The 20,679-nt window shown below is 42.1% G+C and overlaps 1 protein-coding gene across 1 annotated transcript; it reads right to left on the minus strand.

Annotated features, from left to right (window-relative positions):
- Nucleotides 1-798: 798 nt before the first annotated feature.
- On the minus strand, nt 799-18,529 carry LOC127516070 (immunoglobulin-like domain-containing receptor 2). Its single transcript, XM_051900370.1, is given in 11 exon segments — nt 799-2,080; nt 3,301-4,003; nt 4,128-4,180; nt 4,182-4,336; nt 4,716-4,835; nt 5,612-5,776; nt 6,891-7,037; nt 9,137-9,193; nt 12,056-12,175; nt 16,384-16,716; nt 18,311-18,529. Coding segments are annotated over 11 exon segments (2,004 nt in total). The 5' UTR covers nt 18,426-18,529; the 3' UTR covers nt 799-2,044.
- Between the last annotated feature and the right edge of the window lie 2,150 nt (nt 18,530-20,679).

Consider the following 20,679-nt stretch of genomic DNA (forward strand, 5'->3'; position numbering starts at 1 on the left):
AGCAAAAAAATAACCTTCAGCCTGTCAGTAATCTTACGTACTATCAGAGCAGGTGTGACACTTAATATAACAAAATAAAAATGAGTCTGTGAGGGATAGAAGCACAGACTATCTTAATGTCATGTCTATTTTTCAGTTTAATCTGAGACATGAGCTCAGTGTGACCCTGACCGAGAGCGAGTCGTCCAGCCGTGCTCCTCGCTCGTGTTCCTGCAGAAACCCTCTCACGAAAAAGCCCACTTTGAAGCCACTTGGGGACGTCCTCATGTGTGAAAATGACTCAGCCGACAGACGCCGACCAACGGCAACAGACACTGAGAGAGAAACGCACTGATCCAAAAAACCCAACGAAACGTCTGTTGCCGTTGGTATGTGCTTGCTTTTTCCGACTGAACACATTTAGTCCTATATTGTCGGGTCGGGGAATGTCTGAGAAGTGACGTACTGTAATCTGGTGATTGTCCATGTTGGTCAGTGTGAACTGGCCTGAAGTCTGTAGTCATAATTAGCTTTATATAAAAATAACAGAAGTCCACAGTATGTCCTCATTTAGACTGTGTGTGTGTGTTTGAGTGTGTGTTTGAGTGTGTGTGTGTGTGTAACTGATGTGTTTGAGTGTGTGTTTGAGGTGTGTGTGTGTGTGTAACTGATGTGTTTGAGTGTGTCAGTATTGTCTAAACAATAAACAAAGAGCTCATGACTCACACTTACAAATACTGACTTACACCGACACACACTACATAGAGTCATAAAGCTGCAGCAATAATGTGACGCTACAGGAAAAGAACAAAATGAGTCTTTTAGAAGTGTTTGTCAAGTTTTTACTGAAATTCATTTGATGTAGTTATTAACATAATTTGAGTCTGCATACAGCTAATATACATATTTCATAAGGCAGCAAATGTGAAAACATACAAAATGTAAACAAAGTTGCATACAAATGATTTTCAGTCCTCAAAGGCACAATTGTAATTAAGTGAACTATTTTCTCAAGTATTGGGATAAAATAGTGTTGTGTTTGATACAACTAACTTGAGTAACAAACAACTATTTGAAGGCAAAAAACACCAGAGTAAACACAGTGACGTCAGTCTGAGAGAAACACACACGTCATTCAGAAGCGTCTGATGAGATCATCATCCAGTGACGTCACGCGTCACACCGCAGCTGCTGACACCGACTGACCCTCGACCGTCAGGCTGGTTTTCAGTGCTGGTACTGAAGTGTTTCACATGATACTGTGACGTCTGAGGGGATCCTGAACTAACCGCACACTACTCTCACTGTATCTGCTGTAGAAAGATGTGCTACACTAGTGTACGGTTCAGAAATCAGCATATATCATCCAGACGTGCTTCAGTGAAATCTAGCAGTCAGTAAATGAAAATACTGTCTTGTTTATCTAACATGATGAGTTTGGCTGATAATTCTGCGGAACTGCTGAAACCAAATGACTTCCTGTAATCTCTTTAAACGGTTTTGCTCAGCTTTCCATGAAAACCAGTGTCCCTCCCAAAAATACACAATATTATCATTTGTTAATTTGAAAATCGTATAATACTGATAAAACTGTGAGAATAACAAGATCTCCAATGATATTAATATCTTGTGCAAAAACAGCACATCATTAGTTATCTGGCACAGCAGTTACGAATGTGTTTATCGATACATTTCATCAGAATGTAACAATTTAGCAAAATATCAGCTCCATTCATACGGAGCACTTTGAGATTATATACATGTGAAATAAACCTCATATATGAAGTCCAGCAATGTGTAAACGTCGTCATTCCACTGTGTGGAAAATGTTTTCATCAAACACAAATCTGTCAGGAAGAGTCTCTGTGTACCTCATGAATGAATACTGGATATTTTCTCCATGCTCACTCAGTCAACGCTGACCCATTTTAGGGAAAGTTATTGTAAAACATATTTCAGACCCACAAACCTTCGTTCCGCAGCGCTGGGGCTCCGCAGGATCGGTGAAGCTGGAGTGTGTTTGCAAGCGTGGCGACGTCCTCGTGTGTGTGTGTGTGTGAGGACATCAAACTATAAGCGAGTCTCTGCTCAGAAGAGTGCTCTGTTCAAAGAGAGGACAGAAGAGTGAGCAGAACGAGCGAGAGCCGGTCAGTTAGAGAAGGTTAGTGTGGTCAAGCAGTGAGAGCGGCAGAGAGTCGGCAGGTGAAGCTCTGTCAGTGATTATTCTGGAATTATTAGGACTAGACGTGTTACATTACACAGAAAAAGAAATACAAAATATAACTTGAAAAGCTACATGATTCTCCAAGTTGCACTCAATAAGATTTCCATCTGTATTTATGAACACAAATGGAGCTTCTGCGGGTGTCTCTGGTGAGCCCATCTCATTTAATGATGACGAGAAGGTCAAATGATTGTGTTTGTAAAAGCAACAAAAGAAAACATGGCCGAGAAACCATCTTACAGCGGACGCCTGCGGGCGAGACGAGGCGTAACGGTGTTTCTACAAACTGAAGGACGAGTGGGAAGATTTTCTGCAGTGATCGATCTCTGAACTCACACTCACCCGCAGTGCAGCAAACACTACGTTTACTGTCTTTCATGATGTTTGTCTTTATTTTTGCTACACACATTTTATCAATGCCTGACCTTTAAATATTTCTTTTTCAACATTTCTTAGTGCTTTGAGGGACCGTTTCTGTCGTTAGTAGTATTAGATTTTATACACTGTTTTAGCTGTGATCCAAACACATTTTGGGGAGGAATTAAGCAGCAAGCAGGCAGAGATGTGTTTGATTTTTTTCTTGTTACCTGTGTACAGGTTATTTTCTGTGGTCAAATCGAGGTACAAATCGAACCGTGATCGAAAGACCTAGGTCGGAATCAAACTGCGCACTTTGTTCATCAAAAAATGTCTACAAGAGATATGAATGAAATAAATGGTAAGGATGATGACTGCAAGAGGAAATCTTATAGAGTGCTTCTCTGGTGAAACTGGATTTATAATGTTCTGAATTCTCTTTTAATGACTGTTTTTAAGGATCTTTTATTCTTGAGGTCTCTTTTTGAAATAAGAATTTTTCCAATAATGTTACCAATTGTGTTGGAGTGTTTCAGGACTACATACTTCAAATCGCTGAAGACCTTTTCAAAAGCCTTTTGACTGAAGTGGCTTCATTCTGTGTAACCTTGCTGCTTTTCTTTCACTGCACCAACACATCCATTTACATGCGAGACAAACGCAGACCCGCAGTGCTGTGAGGGTGTCATTCCCCTCTCAATGGAACAACAAACTCACAAAGAGTCCTACAGATAACTCACCACTTTACGAGGGCGGTTCTGCTCCTCCTGCCCACTCGGCGTAGAGCCGTGACCGGAGCGCGTGTAGCAGAAAGGTTGTTGTCCGGACTCTGCTCCACGGGAACGCTCCAGTTCCTTCTCTGTGTAGGGTGGCAAGGATTCATTATCCTCCGCCGTCCGCTGGCGAGGTGACTGGTTGCTTGGAGACCTGCTGTGGAAACGCTCACTCGTCTTTTTGGAGCTGTTTCTGGAAGGCGTGTCCGAGTCCTCTTCGGTCCGGCCCAATTTTGAAGAACCGCTCTTCCCAGCTTTAGCTTTACGTTCCAATAAATTGTTGAGAAGGGCATCATCGTAGTCTCTTCTGCTCCCCGTACCACTGGAATCTCTCTGATCCCGCTCTCGTGGATCCCGTTGGGGTTGATCATTGTCCCACGTGTCCCGCCTTTTTCCAGGTAGGGGCGGAGGGCTGGGTGGGCGTCTCACCGGACTGGCCTTTGGAGAGTAACGTTTGGAACAATAAAATGGATAGCGATCCCGTTCTCGCTCTCTTTCCCTCTCGCGCTCCCGTTCGTGAGCTCTGTAGTCGTCCTCCCTGTTTCCCAGGTCACCGTGACGTCCTCGCTGCATATATGTCATCGCAAACTCCTCCAGCTCATCCAAAGATCCGGTCCGTCCGCGTTCCAGGAAAGCCTTCCTCTGCAGGTGCTCTGAACGAGGGTTCCACCTGGAGAGGAAAGTCATGAACCGATGTCAAATCTGATGAATTAAACCATCAATACTATTAAACCAATCAGTGTGTATTCAGTCAAGTGATGAGATGTATCAACTACATCTTATCTTTCTATTACCTGGGGTTGTCGTCTGCCACATGATTTCTTTGCTGTGGCTGTCGTGTAAATCTTTCCCTCGTGAACGGGAGATAAATCTGTGGTCCGGAGGTCAGTGGGGTCGTCGAGATCAGGGATGGCTGGTAGAGCTTTTTTTTGTACTTGTCGATAGGTCTGACGGAAGTCCGTTTCTGCATCATGTAATGAACTCAGCTCGGACATACTGCAGGCTGCAAACAAGCAGAAATCAGCAAAGGCGTCTCTGAGGGACAACCTCTTTTTATTCTTACCACAATTATTTGACATTATAATATTTGACATTCATTTCTCCGCTGTTGTTTTTGCAAGTCTTATCCTCATTTATTCAAGGAACACAAAGCAGAATTTACAGTACTATATGAAAAGCCTGAAGAATGTGGGAAAAAAGTGAAAAATGAAGGGCTTAAAGACCACGAGGAATTCAGAGACAAGCATGCAGATCTTCACGCAGGAAAATAGAGAAGAGGGAGTGGGTGTGTGGAGTGTAATGCGCTGTAGATCGTGCAGTGGATCATGCAGTAGATCGCGTGCAGAGGTCAAATGGCATCTGGAATGGAGTTTGTGTCTTACTGTCTCGGCTGCTGCTAAGCGTCTGAGACGGGTTGAACTGAGCGAGCTGCTTCTCCACGTACTGCAGCACCTTCAGAGAGCTCTGATCTGACACCGACTGCAGATGGAAACCACTCTGCACTACAGAAGATACATCATGTGTGTGTGTTGTAAGAATATTGTTTTTGGTAATTCGGGAAACAGACTATGTTAAAACAGTCCTGTATTCTGATGAAAACCTATTTTTTTCAACCAACATATAAACCACAATTATATTTTATACTATAGTTTTTTAGTGGCCCATTCTAAAAACCTGCTTGTGGGAGAATATGTGGACTAATATTGAATGTTAAATCATAATATTACTTTGGAGGTTCATGTTAATATAATCACATGTTAATATAATCCTTGAATATAGGTGAAATTAAACATATTTGGCTCGCTGCCCATAATAGAGGCTTGAGCATGACTCGATCTGAGCTCTAAGAACCGTCAGAACGCATTTGAAAGAGTGAGAGTAAGAAGCGCTTTATATTTGCTCACTCTATCATTGTGATCAGTTGAATTACATGAACATTTATAACTTTATTTGGCTTGTATGTATTTAATATAACACACTGTGGTGCATTTGTTCTCAAGTTCAATCTCTATTATTGCAGTCACAATGTGAAGTTCAGCTGTATCACCTTCACTTTAAATGTTTGAATGTCAGAAGTGTGTTCAGTCCATTTTGAGTTATTAAAACGCCCCACATTCTGCACTCTTCTGTGGTAAAGCTCTGAAATACCGCGGTGGTCAGAACTATTTAATAAAGTGCCAGTAAATCATGTTGTGGTTTTGGAGCGTCTAACACAGTCACAAACAGACTTTTACCAGCAGCTCAGTTCACCAGTGAACACTGACTCCAGTGCACTCACCTGCCGAGCCGTTGTGCTGCAGTGATGGTGCAGTGGACAGGTTTGGGTCAATGAGGGAGGGCGGGGCGATGGGCATCATGGTGGGCATCCCAGGTATGTAGTATGGAGGGAACATGGGCACTGGTGTGGGAACTGCTGTCTTGATCCCCTTTCCTGCTTCATACACTATTTGAGAGCGAGACAAAAGTCATGTGGCACGATAACCAGACTATTTGAAAGAGTCAGACGTCAGAACCCAGTTCATATGCAATACTAGTATGCAAAATATTCTATATTGTAAACTCATCATCTGTGGTCTGTTTTCTCTTTCAAGTAATCTACTGTAAAGGAGGAGCAACAGATTAAAGAGAATTTAGCTGAAAAGGTTCAAGCTAGTTAAAGTGCTGACATGTTTACAGTCTACACCGATCAGGCATAACATTATGACCACCTTCCTAATATTGTGTTGGTCCCCCTTTTGCTGCCAAATCAGCCCTGACCCGTCGAGGCATGGACTCCACTAGACCCCTGAAGGTGTGCTGTGGTATCTGGACCAAGATGTTAGCAGCAGATCCTTTAAGTCCTGTAAGTTGCGAGGTGGAGCCTCCATGGATCGGACTTGTTTGTTCAGCACATCCCACAGATGCTCGATTGGACTGAGATCTGGGGATTTGGAGGCAAAGTCAACACCTCAAACTCGTTGTTGTGCTCCTCAAACCATTCCTGAACCATTTTTGCTTTGTGTCAGAGCGCATTATCCTGCTGAAAGAGGCCACAGCCACCAGGGAATATCGTTTCCATGAAAGGGTGTACATGGTCTGCAGCTTACTCTTGCCCATTTTTCCTGCTTCTAATACATCAACTTTGAGGACAAAATGTTCACTTGTTGCCTATTATATCCACTATAGCCGTGATGAAGAGATGATCAGTGTTATTCACTTCACCTGTCAGCGGTCATAATGTTATGCTGATCGGTGTGTGTTACAGTATCACTGAGCACTGCAGTATGAGGTTTGTCAAGTGGTGCTCACTATAGAGCCAAATGATGTCCAGCTCCCCCTCTCTGGAAGGATGTAATGGGTGGAGCTTGTCCCGATTAGGTTTAGGGATAGGGTGTGGCTGGATGTCAAGCTCCACCCACTGCCTCTGCAGTGAGCCTCTCAGGTTTCTGTCAAATCATAGTAATGCAAGAACGTGCAAAATATGTGTTTGGATGCTTGTGTAGTGTGTTTCTGGCCTTATTTTGGGCTTCATCATACATTCAGACACTCATGTGGACAGGTGTGTTTGCAGTACTCACGGTGTCGAGGGCAGCAGCAGGTCTCTGGGCAGCAGCAGCATCTCACGTAACAGCAGCATGAATGAGGGCAACACTGACACCAGCAAACACCCACCAGCAGAATGGCCAGAGCACTGCCCACGACCACAGCGCCCACAAACACCCACTCTAGCAGAGAGAACACGGGCACGGTCAGCACCATCATCACCATCAGCGCTGTGTTCATCAGTGAGCGGGACACACATGCAGCGACGCTCTGAAACACTCGTTTGACAGAATGCGTACGATGCGTTCTGGCGGTCAGCTGGAAAATCAGCAGGAATACAGTGGATTTCCAAAACCGCTGCCCGAGGCAGTGTAAAGTCTAGTGTGTACGCTCACAACAGCTGAATTTAACTTCAGTTCTAATCATGGAATATTAAAAACATCACAAATGTACATTTTTAAAGGGGATCTATTATGCAAAATTCACTTTTACACAGTGTTCGAACATAAATGTGTGTCGGCAGTGTGTGAACACAACCACCCTATAATGATAAAAATCCACCCACTCCTTTTTTTAATCCTCATAAATCATAAGCAGCGTCTCAGAATAAGCCGTTTGCAGTTTCTATGAAATGTGACGTCACATTGTATAGGCCCCGCCCACGACTTCTTATCCTGCTGTTTACATTCTTCTGGAAAGTGGGGCGGGGAGTGCAGCTCATTTGCATTTAAAGATACATGCACTAAAACAGCATGTTTTTCCTTCCACTCAAAAATAAAATAAAAGTATAATTAATGATCTGTGGTATTTTGAGCTAAACCTTCAGACACATTCTGGGGACACCAGAGAGTTATATTACTGTACATCTTGTAAAAAGGGGCATAATAGGTCACCTTTAAAGCCGGAACATCCCCCGCTATATTATATAGGACAAGGGGTTTAGTAAATGGATGGATGGATGGATGGATGCGGTTAGAAAACACGTATGATATTAAGCACTACATTAAAACACTTTAAATTACAACTTTCATTCCGATCTATTACAGGAAATTCATGCATCTCAACGAGGAATGTGTTCCACAGTCACTCCAAATAAATCACTCCATGAGGGAATGTCACAAACACAATTCCAGCCCAAATGTGTCTGGTTTTCATGTGGAACTCATTCATCATGATTTCGTCAAAAAAAGAATTTCAAATATGTGAAATGCAGTAACAGATTTCAAAATAAAAGTCCACCAAATTAATTAAATCTTCATTTAAAGCCACAACAGCACTTTATCAAGCAGTTAAACCCACTAACATGTTAAATCTTACTAATGGACCTCAGTGAAGTTTGTTCAGTGTTAGTGAGTGACGAGAAGATCAGATACAGACTGCGGAAGTGAACAAACTCACAAACACACAATCTGTGTATCTGAACACACACATTCTCAGGAAACGGTGTACTTTGAAAAGGTTACGGTTGAACTACTAGAAGTACTATTACTGCCAAAAGAGGACACAAGATAATCCAATCAAATATATCAAGATATGTCAAATCTCATTCATAAGGAGTATCTGTGATTTTTCCAGTTCGGTTCCATGTTTTATGGGGACTCTCCATAGACATAATGGTTTTTATTCTGTTCAAACTGTATATTCTCTTCCCTTACACTAACCCTATCCCTAAACCTACCAACACATAAACCTTTCTGCATTTATACATTTTTAAAAAACATCACTTAGTTTGATTTATAAGCTGTTTTCCTCATGGGGACCAAAAAATGTCCTCACAAGGTCAAAGATTTCTGGTATTGCCATCCTTGTGATTAATTCATTGGCCTGATTATTGATGATGACAGATGATCAGTAAAGAACGCTCTTCATCAAACAGTCAATCCTTCATTACTAATCTCTCTCGTTATCTCTGAACCGACGATCGGAGTCGAACACAGTATCACACCGTCTTACAGCAAACACACGCCTGAACGTCACAGATGAGGTCTGATATTGGTTCAGCAGGGAAACGAGCCTCCGTTGCGTTTAGGATCCGTTTCCAGCTGATTCGACCCGTACGATGAAACGTCACACAGTCCGGGTGATCATCAGTGATCTGAATTATTCAGATGTTATCACATGATCTGTTACAGCAGTACAGTGATCCAACAGCAGGTTTGTTAGTGTAATGTTTTACAGTTGATTATCAGGAAATGACATCACAGGGGAATTAAAGAATTAGAAACAGGAAGTGAGGCGGCTCAGACAGGAAGCAGACAAGTGTGCGTTTAGGAGCTCGTACCTGGAACGATCTCCACATTTAAGCCAGGCAGAAGATCATCGGTCAAACCTGTCTGACCTGGAGAGACAGACGAGAGAGAAGAAGAGAGAGAGAGATGGAGGTGAAGCAGAGCGTGAGAGCTGAGAAAGAGGAATCATGTGCAAACAGAGTTTCATGCAAACAGAGAGAAGATCAGGTGAAATGTGTGTGAGCAGAAACACGAATGATTGAAAGATTCGTCCTGAACTCTCAGTCTCTTCTAGTCTCGGGTTCTTCAGTGAGCGTCTGTGGGGGTTTTTCAGCAGTTTGTCTGATTCAGTAAAGCAGCAACAACACACACGATTCCAGTGCTAATAACCAGACAACTGATCACTGCTTTCACACAAACAAAAGCAACACGTAAACACACTGAATCCTTCCAGATGCTCGTTCAGATGTCTGAATCAGGTCTTTTAGACTTGAACTTACTGTACTACTGTTTCTAATCTCCTCAGTGTTGGGAGTTTCTCAGTGAGGAGGTGTTTGTATGAACTACAGCCTGAAGAGAGTCTGAAGAAACATCAAAGCCTTCGACTTCCTCGTGTTTGATCCTCGCTGACACTGAACGACATCACGCTCATTTATCAGCAGACAAAGAGGCATTTGAGACACAAAAAATGTTCCCAATGGAAGTTTTGCTTTCACTTTGTTCCACCTCGAAACATGTCACTTCATTTTCTTCAAACTATTCTTTATATATTATTTAACTATATATAAATTCTTTCCTTCAGCTATAACTGATTTCTCAAAAAAGATTTCACACTTTGTTATTTTACTTTAGCTCATTTTTCAGCTTGCTCTTGTCCCATCATTTAACGAAGCTCTACTGTAATCTAAAGACAGGAGCTCTGATCGCTCACAGGAAACAGGAAAGACCTCCTGTGCTGCTTGAGGCTTAAACCGCATTCCGTTAGGAATTCTGTCTGTCCGGGATCCGTGTCACTGCTGAACCCGCTGCAGCTTTGGACCCCGCTGACTTTCATTGTATGTAAAAAACAAAAGAGAAACAGAAGGTGTGTCCCAAATGACACATTTATACACTATGTACTCAAGCGTGTAGTGTATGAGTTTTATAAGGTTATTTTGTCATTGTTAGCTCCGCCCCCTCCGCGGTCGAGTGCACGAAGTGTCCGACATTCCACACTTCGTTTTCTGGGTTAATTAAGTGCATCATGCAGGTTTTTTCTATCTGGAATTTTCAGTGTGAACACACTAATCACACTATTTACTACACAACGTCACAGAATAGTGCAGAAGTGTGCGAACTGAGACACACAGAGAGACTTTTTTCAAAATATCTTTTTTCGTGTTCCACAGAAGAAAGAAAGTCAAACCGGTTTGAATGACGTGAGTGTGAAAGATGACAGAATGATTATTCTCATGCAGGATGTCACAGTCTGATATCTGGTTGAAGAGATTGTTGTCAGATGTCGAGAGTATTTTCATAATTAGCTTTAGGCTATCAAAGAAGATATACTTTAAAAAGAAGATATTCTTATTTACCTGCTCAAGTACTGATGAAGTATCATTATTGTACTTCATTTAATTGATGCTCTGTTATGAGAATGAGATTTTTTTTTTAATTACTGTAATGAAATCGTTCATCTTTCACTGCTGCTTTTCTTGATTGATGTATCTAAATTTAGTCCAGTTTGCTCCTGAAGGATTTCAAGGCAGCTCAGCTTCATTCTGTCAGAAACACTGTGGAGATTCTGGCTGCAAACGAACTTCTGTCCTTGAGATGAAGGGTAAATCACTCCAGCTCTCTGTACGTCTCTGTCTCTATTCATATCTGCACAAAGAGTCTCTACGTCACGCTGCACAGCTGGACGCTGAACGCCTCACCGTCGCCATGGCAGCACATGATTCTGCTCTTTGTGTGGTCAGACGTAGTGATCATTCTGTACATTATATCACCAATTAGTGTTCTGCGACAGCCAATCAAACACTGCATTGCCGTAAGAGAAGAGTGGTCAAAAAAATAGATATTGTATTTATTTATGAACAATATAAATCTAACAATAACTACAAATGTATTTTTATATTATTGGAATCTTAAATCTAGGATTTAATTCATTAATTTGTTTAATGTGTATAATCATTTATAATATGAGGTGGATGAACAACATGTTCTGCATACAAACAACAAAACACTGACTTCATTTCTTCATTCAAGACACTAAACGTGTGACTAACATGAGCTGAAGCGTCCAAGCTGATCTCTGCGATCTAAAAACCAGAGAATGAGGCACACAGAGCAGTGAATGTACGGGTCATGACTCATAAATCAGTCAGCTCTTCAGAGCTTTTCATGGTGATCCCGTATTTCACACTCGGCAGAATAAAGCTGAGAGACTTTCAAAGCCAGCATTATATCAAAGGAGCATTTTATGATCAACACTGAAATATTGACTCTTACTGAACTTCTGACCTCTAACCGCAGAAAACATGAATACAACAATTATACATCACAGACTGTACGTCTGACCGTCAGCGGGTGATGAAACTGAAACTGTCAAACCCTGAGCGTGAATCTGATCATGATTCTGTTCTCAGACCAGCACAAACGATTCCGTCAGTCGGCTCAATCACTGTCAGAGGAGAGAAACTTCAGATGTGCCTCAACACTACAGGTTCAGATCAGGGTTAGTGTTAGTCTCAGTGTCGTGTCGGCAATCAGTCCGTCACCATTAAACCTTTACAATCGGCTGCAGGGCAGGTTTGAAAAGCTTGTTTCTGCCACACAATACAAAAATAAAAAGATAATTGTGACTTTTTATCTCACAATTGTGACTTCCGTGGGGAAACAAGCTTCCACAGGTCTGAGCTTGACTGGTTCAGGGAGAAGGTCAGGCGACTCATTTCCTGTTGTGAGTGTGTTTGTTTCCTGTGAGCGCTCACCCAACACAAGCAGCTCCACGTGTGCTTCATTCTGACCCTCCAGATCATCAGAGATCACCACTTTACAGTAGTAAACGCCGCTGTCGCCCCACTGCAGCTCACCGATGCGCAGGTCAGCCTCTGAGAGACGGAGAGACAGACAAACAGAGTAACGCTTCAAACTGTGTATGTGCTTTCCAATGACAGTTATTAAATGGATATTTGTGGTCCTGGATGCTGATTGGTCAATCCAGAAATAAAGGGATAGTTCACAAAAATAAAGAAAATTCTGTCATCATTTTCTCACTCTAACGTCATTCTAAACCCATAAGACTTTGACTGATGCTCTGCGTACATTCACTGATCAGTGTTTATATGTGAATCTCTTCATGAATGTTTTGAAGTGTCCGAGTTTTGGGTGAACAGACTTTCAATGGAGAAACAGAAATCTCTTAGATTTAATTAAAAATTTCTTCATTTTTTGTTCCGAAGATGAATGAAGGTCTTATGGGTTTGGAACGACACGAGGGAGAGAAACTGATGAGAGAATTTTCATTTTTGGGTGAACTAACCCTTTAATAATGACTCAAACATCACATGTTCACACGAGACGAGTGTAACTGAATACTGATCTTGACTGTGTAGAATTATCTCCAATAAATCATCATGACACCATGAGCATGTAAAGCTGACGGTCTCTTCACATGATATTCACAATAAACTAAAATCACTCTTTACAGTCCAGTCAGAAAATGACACTGATAATGACTCTTGTTGGATCAAATGCACATTCTGAGGAGATGTAGTGTCAGATGTGGGAGGGATTCGGTCATTCCTGCAGCCGCTGGAGTGAGTAAACAGACTAATTTCAGGAAGAGGAAACCGTCGGTACAATGAGCAGCACTTCCTGTGAGGAGGGAGACATTGGGTGCGTCTCAATCTGCTGGATGTACATGAACCGGTCACTAGTAAGGACCCGGACACACTGCAGGACACTGATGACTCTATTTCTGCATCATCACTGGTGTTTATGAAGAACAGAACTGACGTTTCTGACCTTATTTTTTGAATGTTAAGGGAACATTCCATTTTATCATTCTTCAAACATTATGAAAATGTTACTTTTGAACGTTCTGAAACAAGTATTAACATTTAAAAAATGTTTCAGAAAAAATGTTCCATGAACGATGTATAATGTTTTATTGCTAACGTTTTGAGAACATTATTAAAGACCAGATAAGTTTGAACAAACATCCTATTAATGTTACTGGAAGAACGTAACTTCATAACTTTGAGAGAACCTTGCCAGAACGTTCCCTGTTAGCTGGGGGAGGGGGGGAGCCTGCCGTTCCCATGATGCCTCAGGCCCAAAGTCAAACTGTCCAAGTTTGACTGTAAATCAATGAGTGTGTGTGTGTGTGTGTGTGTGTGTGTGTGTGTGTGAGAGAGAGAGAGAGACTCCTGGGAGAAGCACAAAAATCCCTCCTGTTTCACACAGTAAATGTGTAGCAGTATTTCAGCTCTGAATGAATGCTGGGTAAATGTGTTGCCATGTTATCAATCGTGAGCGCCTGTCTCGCGCTTCTATTCAAACTCTAAAGCGTCTCTGAACGCTTCAGTCCACTGACAGCAGCAGGATCTGACTCTGAGCAACTCACAGCAGATCTCAAAACTCATCTTACACTTCACACCTGACCTTCGACTCAAGTTCACTCTCAACTGAAATAAACCATTAGAGGTTAAAAAAAAAAATCAATATTCTTCATTCGATGAGCTTTTCAAACTTACAGACATCTACAAGCTCAATTCAACCAGAAATCATCATTCTGTCATCATTTACTCTCTTCAGTGGAACACTAATGGAGATGTTTAGTTTTGCTCTTTATCATACAATTAAAGTGTGCAACAAAAATGCCAAAAAAGCAACGTCCATTGAAATTATGACATAAATAGTTGAAATTACGACATACTAGGACGATAACTGTAATGATAAAGATATAGGTCTAAAAATCATCCTCATATCATTCAATCATTCATAACGATAATGGTACAGATAGACATCATTGGGATCACTTTCAGAATGATTTTTTTCACTTGATGAATGATAAAAACACTGACAGCCAATCAGAATCCATCCTGCTTTAAAGAGCCTGAGCATTTAAAGAGACAGACGACAGATAAACAGAGCGATATCGTGAGCTGATATCGTTACCACTATAGAACGGGCCTTAAAGGGATAGTTCACCCAAAAATGAAAATTACCCCATGATTTACTCACCTTCAAGCCATCTTAAGTGTATATGACTATCTTCTTTCAGACGAACACAATCAGAGATATATTTAAAAATATCCTGGCTCTTCCAAGCTTTATAATGGGAGTGAATGGGGGTTAATAAAGACTCCAGTGGGTTAATAAAGCCCTTCTGAAGTGAAGCGATGGGTTTTTGTAAGAAAAATATCCACATTTAAAACTTAATAAATAACTAGCTTACGGCGGATGACAGTACACATTCAGCACAAGTCGACTTGCAGCACAAGAGTGACCCGTGACGCGGTGTATGACGCAGATGTAGGAGTATCGTAAGCTTAGACGCCTCTCACGGTTCAAACAAACTCAAGCTCCTCTTCTCTTACACCCAAATCCTCCAACACTTCTCTTTATAAATTATCATTTTAGACTTCTAATTTGTGACCGGTGTTTTGTTTTGCTCTATCCTCTGCGCTTCTGCATTCGTCATTACGTCACGCGTCAGGTCAGAGGTCACTCTTCCACCACAAATCGATGCGTGTGGCCGTCTGCCGGAAGCTAGTTATTATAGTTAATAAAGTTTTAAATATGGATATTTGTCTTACAAAAACCCATGGCTTCACTTCAGAAGGTCTTTATTAGGGGTGCAACGGTTCAGATTACTCACGGTTCGGTTTGTATCACGGTTTTAGGCTCACGGTTTCGGTACGGTTCGGTATGTGCTATGTTCAGGGAAAAAAGTACTACTGTCAAATAAAAATAAAGAAAATAAGAACAAATAATCAAACAGCACAAATAAATACAGTAAATCAAAGATACAAATAAATAAAACTTTTCGGGTTTTTCATGTATCCAGTTTTCAGGTACAAAAATTGAATAAAGTAGCTAATAAAATGTAAAACAACATTGCATGTAATCTTCACTGTATAAATTAAATAAAGATCAATCATTATTAACTATTAAGTTACTATTCAGTCATGAGCAATGAGTGATTTGCTTGTCTTTTGTTGTTTGATTAACATTAAAAACACATTCAGACAGCAGGAATGCAAGGGCTGCTGTCTCTTTAAGGCATAATACACGGATCAGTACACTGATACTGAACACATGCGTTCTCTATCGAGTGTATAAGTTCACTTAAGACATAACCGACCATGCTTGCTAGGATACTCGCCAAGATGGGCAAGTTGACATAATTTTGTGTGAATTTGTCTGTTCAAGCACAAGACTTGAAAGAGACCTCAATATTTGCGCGCTGTACACACGCTTCCGATGAGTGCACAAATCTTCTCACAGCGCGCCTAAGTTCTCTTTCGCGCCTTGCACTCGAATGTTTAAATTGGCAAGGCTTAATGAGTTCAGTTTAAACGCAGATAGCAACGTGCGCTGTTCAGGTCTGGACGTGCTCGTGCGCTATCAACACCCGGGTGATGACGGTGTAAATGACTGCTCATATAAAGCATACGACACTCGCATTGAACAAAGTTTAGGGGAAGCCAGAATGCGTATCCATCGACAGAAACATACATTAGCCTAACTCTGTTTGTCTGTTTTATTTATTTTCGACAAACCATATTATAGATGCATATATGCGTCGTCAGATATGAGATGAACCGCGGTGCAAGTGCGTGCCGAACCGAGTATGCAGAACGGTACGGTTTGATTTTTTACCGAGAACCGTTTCACCTCTAGTCTTTATTAACCCCTGGAGTTATGGATTATATTTATGATGGATGGATGCACTTTTTTGGACTTCAAAATCTCGCCCTTTATTCACTGCCATCATAAATCTTTGGAGAGCCAGAATTTTTTAAAATATATCTTTGATTGTGTTCGTCTGAAAGAAGATAGTCATATACACCTAGGATGGCCTGAAGGTGAGTAAATCATGGAATAATTTTCATTTTTGGGTGAACTATCCCTTTAAGAAGTCAAAATTATGAGATTTTTTCTACTTTTTATGTCATAATTTCAACTTATATCATAATTCTGACTTTAAAGTCACACAAATCATTGTTTGACTTCAGGATCTGTTGAGATACCATCATGTTTCATGGAGCTCGACAGTCTGGTCTCGTGAGCAGAAGACTCAACGACTCACTGTTGATGATGGAGATGTCTCGGCCCTTGTAGTGCTCGGCGAGGGTGATGGACGATCCCTGTCCAGACGCCACGATGCGCACCGTCCGGCCGCTGTCCCCGCAGTCCAGGTGAACGGAAGAGCCGAGCTCAGAGCCGTGGACGGCCAGCGCGTCGGGGAAGCGGAAGGCGTCGCGCGTGCGATCGCGGCAGTAGGACTTGTACCACCACTGGATGACCGGAGTCTGCGTGGAGACGCTGCTGTACTGACACGGCAGAACCACCGACTGGAACAGCATCGCAAAGCGCCGCTCGTCACGAACAGAGACCTGCACGGCCTCACACCGCGACACCGCTGAAGACCAGAAAAACACATGAAGAACAAGAAGACATGAGCACACACATTCACATCACAAATAAACCATAGAAACTGAGAGACGTGGAGTGTGTGTTTCTGTCTGCTGCTCACTGTCATTATCATCATTACTGAGAGCTGATTCAGCACACACTGTTAGTCACCAGCAGTTAGTCGACGTGAAACAGCGTTCACAATATATTTAACTTCCATTATGTGACATATTTCTGAGGGAAACCGGATATTCAATGAGAATAAATGTAGGGAGGGACTTGATGTTATCCTCGCCGCTTTATCAGTTCATCACAGCGATTATGTGTGTTCAAATGAAGCAGATTCTGACGCCACAGTCTGACTTTTGCAGGTTGGAAACAATTAATGCTGTTTTTGGACTGAAAATTACAGTATGATTTTATAGTACGACAATCTCATGTCAAAATATTGAGGGAAATTTGACTCCACATGAACAAGGTGAACATTTGAAAATAGATAATGAAACTATGAATAAACACATTCCATACGCTGCACCCCCCCCCCCACACTCACTCACACACTCACTCACACACTCACTCACACACACACACACACACACACACTTGTGTGTTTTCTCTGAGCTTCTGAATATCTGCTATCAATCTCGTCAGTGAACAGAAGAGCTTCTCTCAGATTGTGGGTTTATAAACGAACACACACCCAGAAACAGCTGCTTTAATTTGACCTGTGGGACTCAGACAGAAGACAGCAGCAGGGAGTGTTCACTAGTAAGGGAGCAGACCATGTGTTTTAGAGTTAGGGGGTTTATTTATTTATTTTATTTCAGAGGCTTTTAAAGTTCTGAACTCTGTAATTCATCAAATTAAACTGCTGTTGAAACTTGTTCTGTAACAAAATGCAGATTATAATAGTGTCCTGTATTTCTGGTGGAATTATTAAATAGAAAGAACAATGTTTTTGTATTTCTTTCTTCATTTCTTTCTGTCTATCATCTGCTGTGAAGTCTTAAATTAATATGTGATGGTAAAACAGGAGTAAGGAGAGATGGGAATATCATCTCTTACAGTAAACAGTGTGGAGTAACAGAACTGATCTGTAACTGTAACAGATTTGACTGAATCTCAAGCAGATCTGCAGTAATGTTCAGTGAGGATGAGGGTTAAAGCTCCTGATTACAGAGGTTAGACATCAACCCACATCATTACACTAGTTAATCTCAGAAACCTCCACACAAACACAGAGGTGTAAGTGCTTTGTAAGCAGTTTCACACCGTTACCATGGTAATCAAACAACTGCTGTAACAGCTTTAACTATTTCAGCTACTGAAGATGATCATAAATGCCTGTGTATGTAAGCAGCTGTAATATTCATCTGTATTTCGCTCACTTTCACGCACAACAAATAAACCTTGAAATGAACGTGAGTCACATGAAGTGAATGTGCTGATAAAGCTGCTAAGAGCCGCTTTACTGTTACTAAATAACTCAAAGAATCCCGAATCAAAGTAAAGCTGGTGGAGTTACTGGACTGTAAACAGTGAAGAGTGAAAACAACCTGCTGCTGCTGCAAACTTCTCCAAACTCTCAGAAAGTGACGCACCTGTGAACGCCATGAGTGAAATCCAGCATCTGACGAGTGAAATCCTTATAAATTGTTCCGTTTCGTGACCCGTCGCAGAATCTGGGCCGTGTTTTTCTCGTGTTTTTCGCTTCATATTCCGTCCGTCTGTTCTGCGTCTCGTGAGTAACGGGTCTGACGGAGAGGAGGCGCGCGCCACCCTCACGCGCGCGTTACCGAGAACTTTCGAGGAGGGGTTCTACTTTCAACAAAATTACACACGTTCGTTATTACACATATATTTACTATTCATTATTATACAAGTACATAAATTATACAAATCTAAATAACCAATAAATCTAAGAATAACAAATGCTGTAGGCCTATTCTTATTTAATACTTCAATGTTCCCGTTACATGAATAGCTTTTACACAAATCCACACTAAACTGGTTAAAAAGATCATGATGTCAGTCTAAGCCATTAATTCAACTGAAAAGTTTGATATTAGATTTGAATCAATAAGGATTTCGCCCTCTAGTGTTTCTATCGGTGTAGGAGACTGGAGACCGGGGCATGTTGTCACACGCTCTGTCACGTGCTTGTTTTGTGTAGCGCTGGATCCATTACACAACGGATTCAAAACTTACTTGCTTGCTTGTTTATTTTTGTACTGTCTATTGATTAAACACGAGGGTCACATGGTTTGATTTCCAGGAATGCATGAAGCAGAAAAATATAAAGTCATTTTGGTTAAAAGACCTAATGATGGTAGATTTGAACTATACTCAAAAAAAAAAAAAAAAAAAAGGATATTATTCAGTCATGTTGCCTGTTTTATATCTTGTAATTTTATAAAATGTATTTAATTTTTTTTCAAATGTAAACAGCAGGTTCCCATAAGGGGCTTTCGCACCGAACTCAGTTATAGGAACTCAGCCACTAGGATAGTTCCCCGAGAACTAATTTCTCCCTCGGGCCATGTTCCTGGTTACATTCGCACTGGGAACAGGAACTCTGAAGTGGCAGACAGCAGCGACTTTAAGCATGGCATTTACAAATGCTAAAACCGGTGGATGGAGGATGCCATGATCGGAGCTGTGTTTGTTTCGCTGGAATCCAAGACAGAAGAAAGGCTTTTTCGCCGTCAAAGAGCCTCGCAGCAGATCAAGCTGACTCAGCAGCGCCCCGCAAGCGAGCTGACTGACAGCGCTCTGCATGCAAGCTGATTTAGCGTCTCCCCTGCGACTATCCAGTGAGTACTATCAGAGCTATTCTGTGTAAATTCCCGCTGACACCCAGCGGCTGAGAATGACGCTCCTCCCTGCAACTATCAGGTGAGACTCATAGAGCATATTTCTCTCATCTGCCGCCTCTGAGCGTGTCACTTGCCGGTCCCATGCCTAGCCGCGTTCATCAAACACTGACGCTCGCAGACCATCCCTGGAGTGTTGAGCTGGATTTTTGGGACAATCAAATGAGTTTACTCGCTTCAATTCACTCGCAGACCCCCCCCCCCCCCCCTTCAGGGGCGTGGTCTACCCTTTATATGGGCGTCAGTCCCCTGCCTCAGAGCAGCGGCCTGTCACCCGATCTAAGGGTGTACTCACACCGAGCCCGAGTGCGATTGTCCCCCCTCCCCACTCCGCCGCTGGCCTGCACTCACACTTGCACTTAACATTCCAGGCCGAAGCACGCTTACGTTATATACGATGCAACTTTTGAATGGAAGAAAACAGGAAGAAATGCACTTTCGCTAATATACTGCCTAATACATAGGCTCTTTATAATTTATGCCACGCAGCGATTTTCAATAGCACGTATCAGAGGATTATTACGAAGACAGCTGATGTTTATTTCCTGCATTTCCTGTTCATCAATAAGGTGAGAAGCAGACCCGTTATAAACCCAAATACACTTGAATTAATTACATGAATTGATAAGTGTACTATCAAAGTAGTAATAAAGATGTTTGCCGTCATAATGATGACAGTTGTGCACACAAAAGTAGTAGCTGTTCCGTGCCCCGGCGCGGTTAGCGCTCACACTGCATGTGAACCGCGCTCGAGGCCAACCGAATCGTGCTCTGGCCCACCTCTTCCAAGTGGGCCAGGGACGGCTAAACGAACCGCGCCCGGGCACGGAACGGAGCGATCACACTTGTCAAACGAACCGGGATTTGGGGGTCAAACACGCTCGGGCACAGTTCAGATCGCCTAGTGTGAGTACACCCTAATTCAACCCCTAGCCACCCGGACCAAGGCTAGGGAAGCCATCAAACTACCTTCAGCCTTCTGACCCTCTTCAGAAAACAAACAACCAGGTTCTTCCTGCCTAGAGACTGGCCGGCCACAGGAGTGTGGAATGCTGCTATGGCTGCCACGTAGACTTTGGGCGTGGAAGTAGTCCCCT

Source organism: Ctenopharyngodon idella, chromosome 1 (assembly GCF_019924925.1).
Source record: "Ctenopharyngodon idella isolate HZGC_01 chromosome 1, HZGC01, whole genome shotgun sequence".
Taxonomy (NCBI): domain Eukaryota; kingdom Metazoa; phylum Chordata; class Actinopteri; order Cypriniformes; family Xenocyprididae; genus Ctenopharyngodon; species Ctenopharyngodon idella.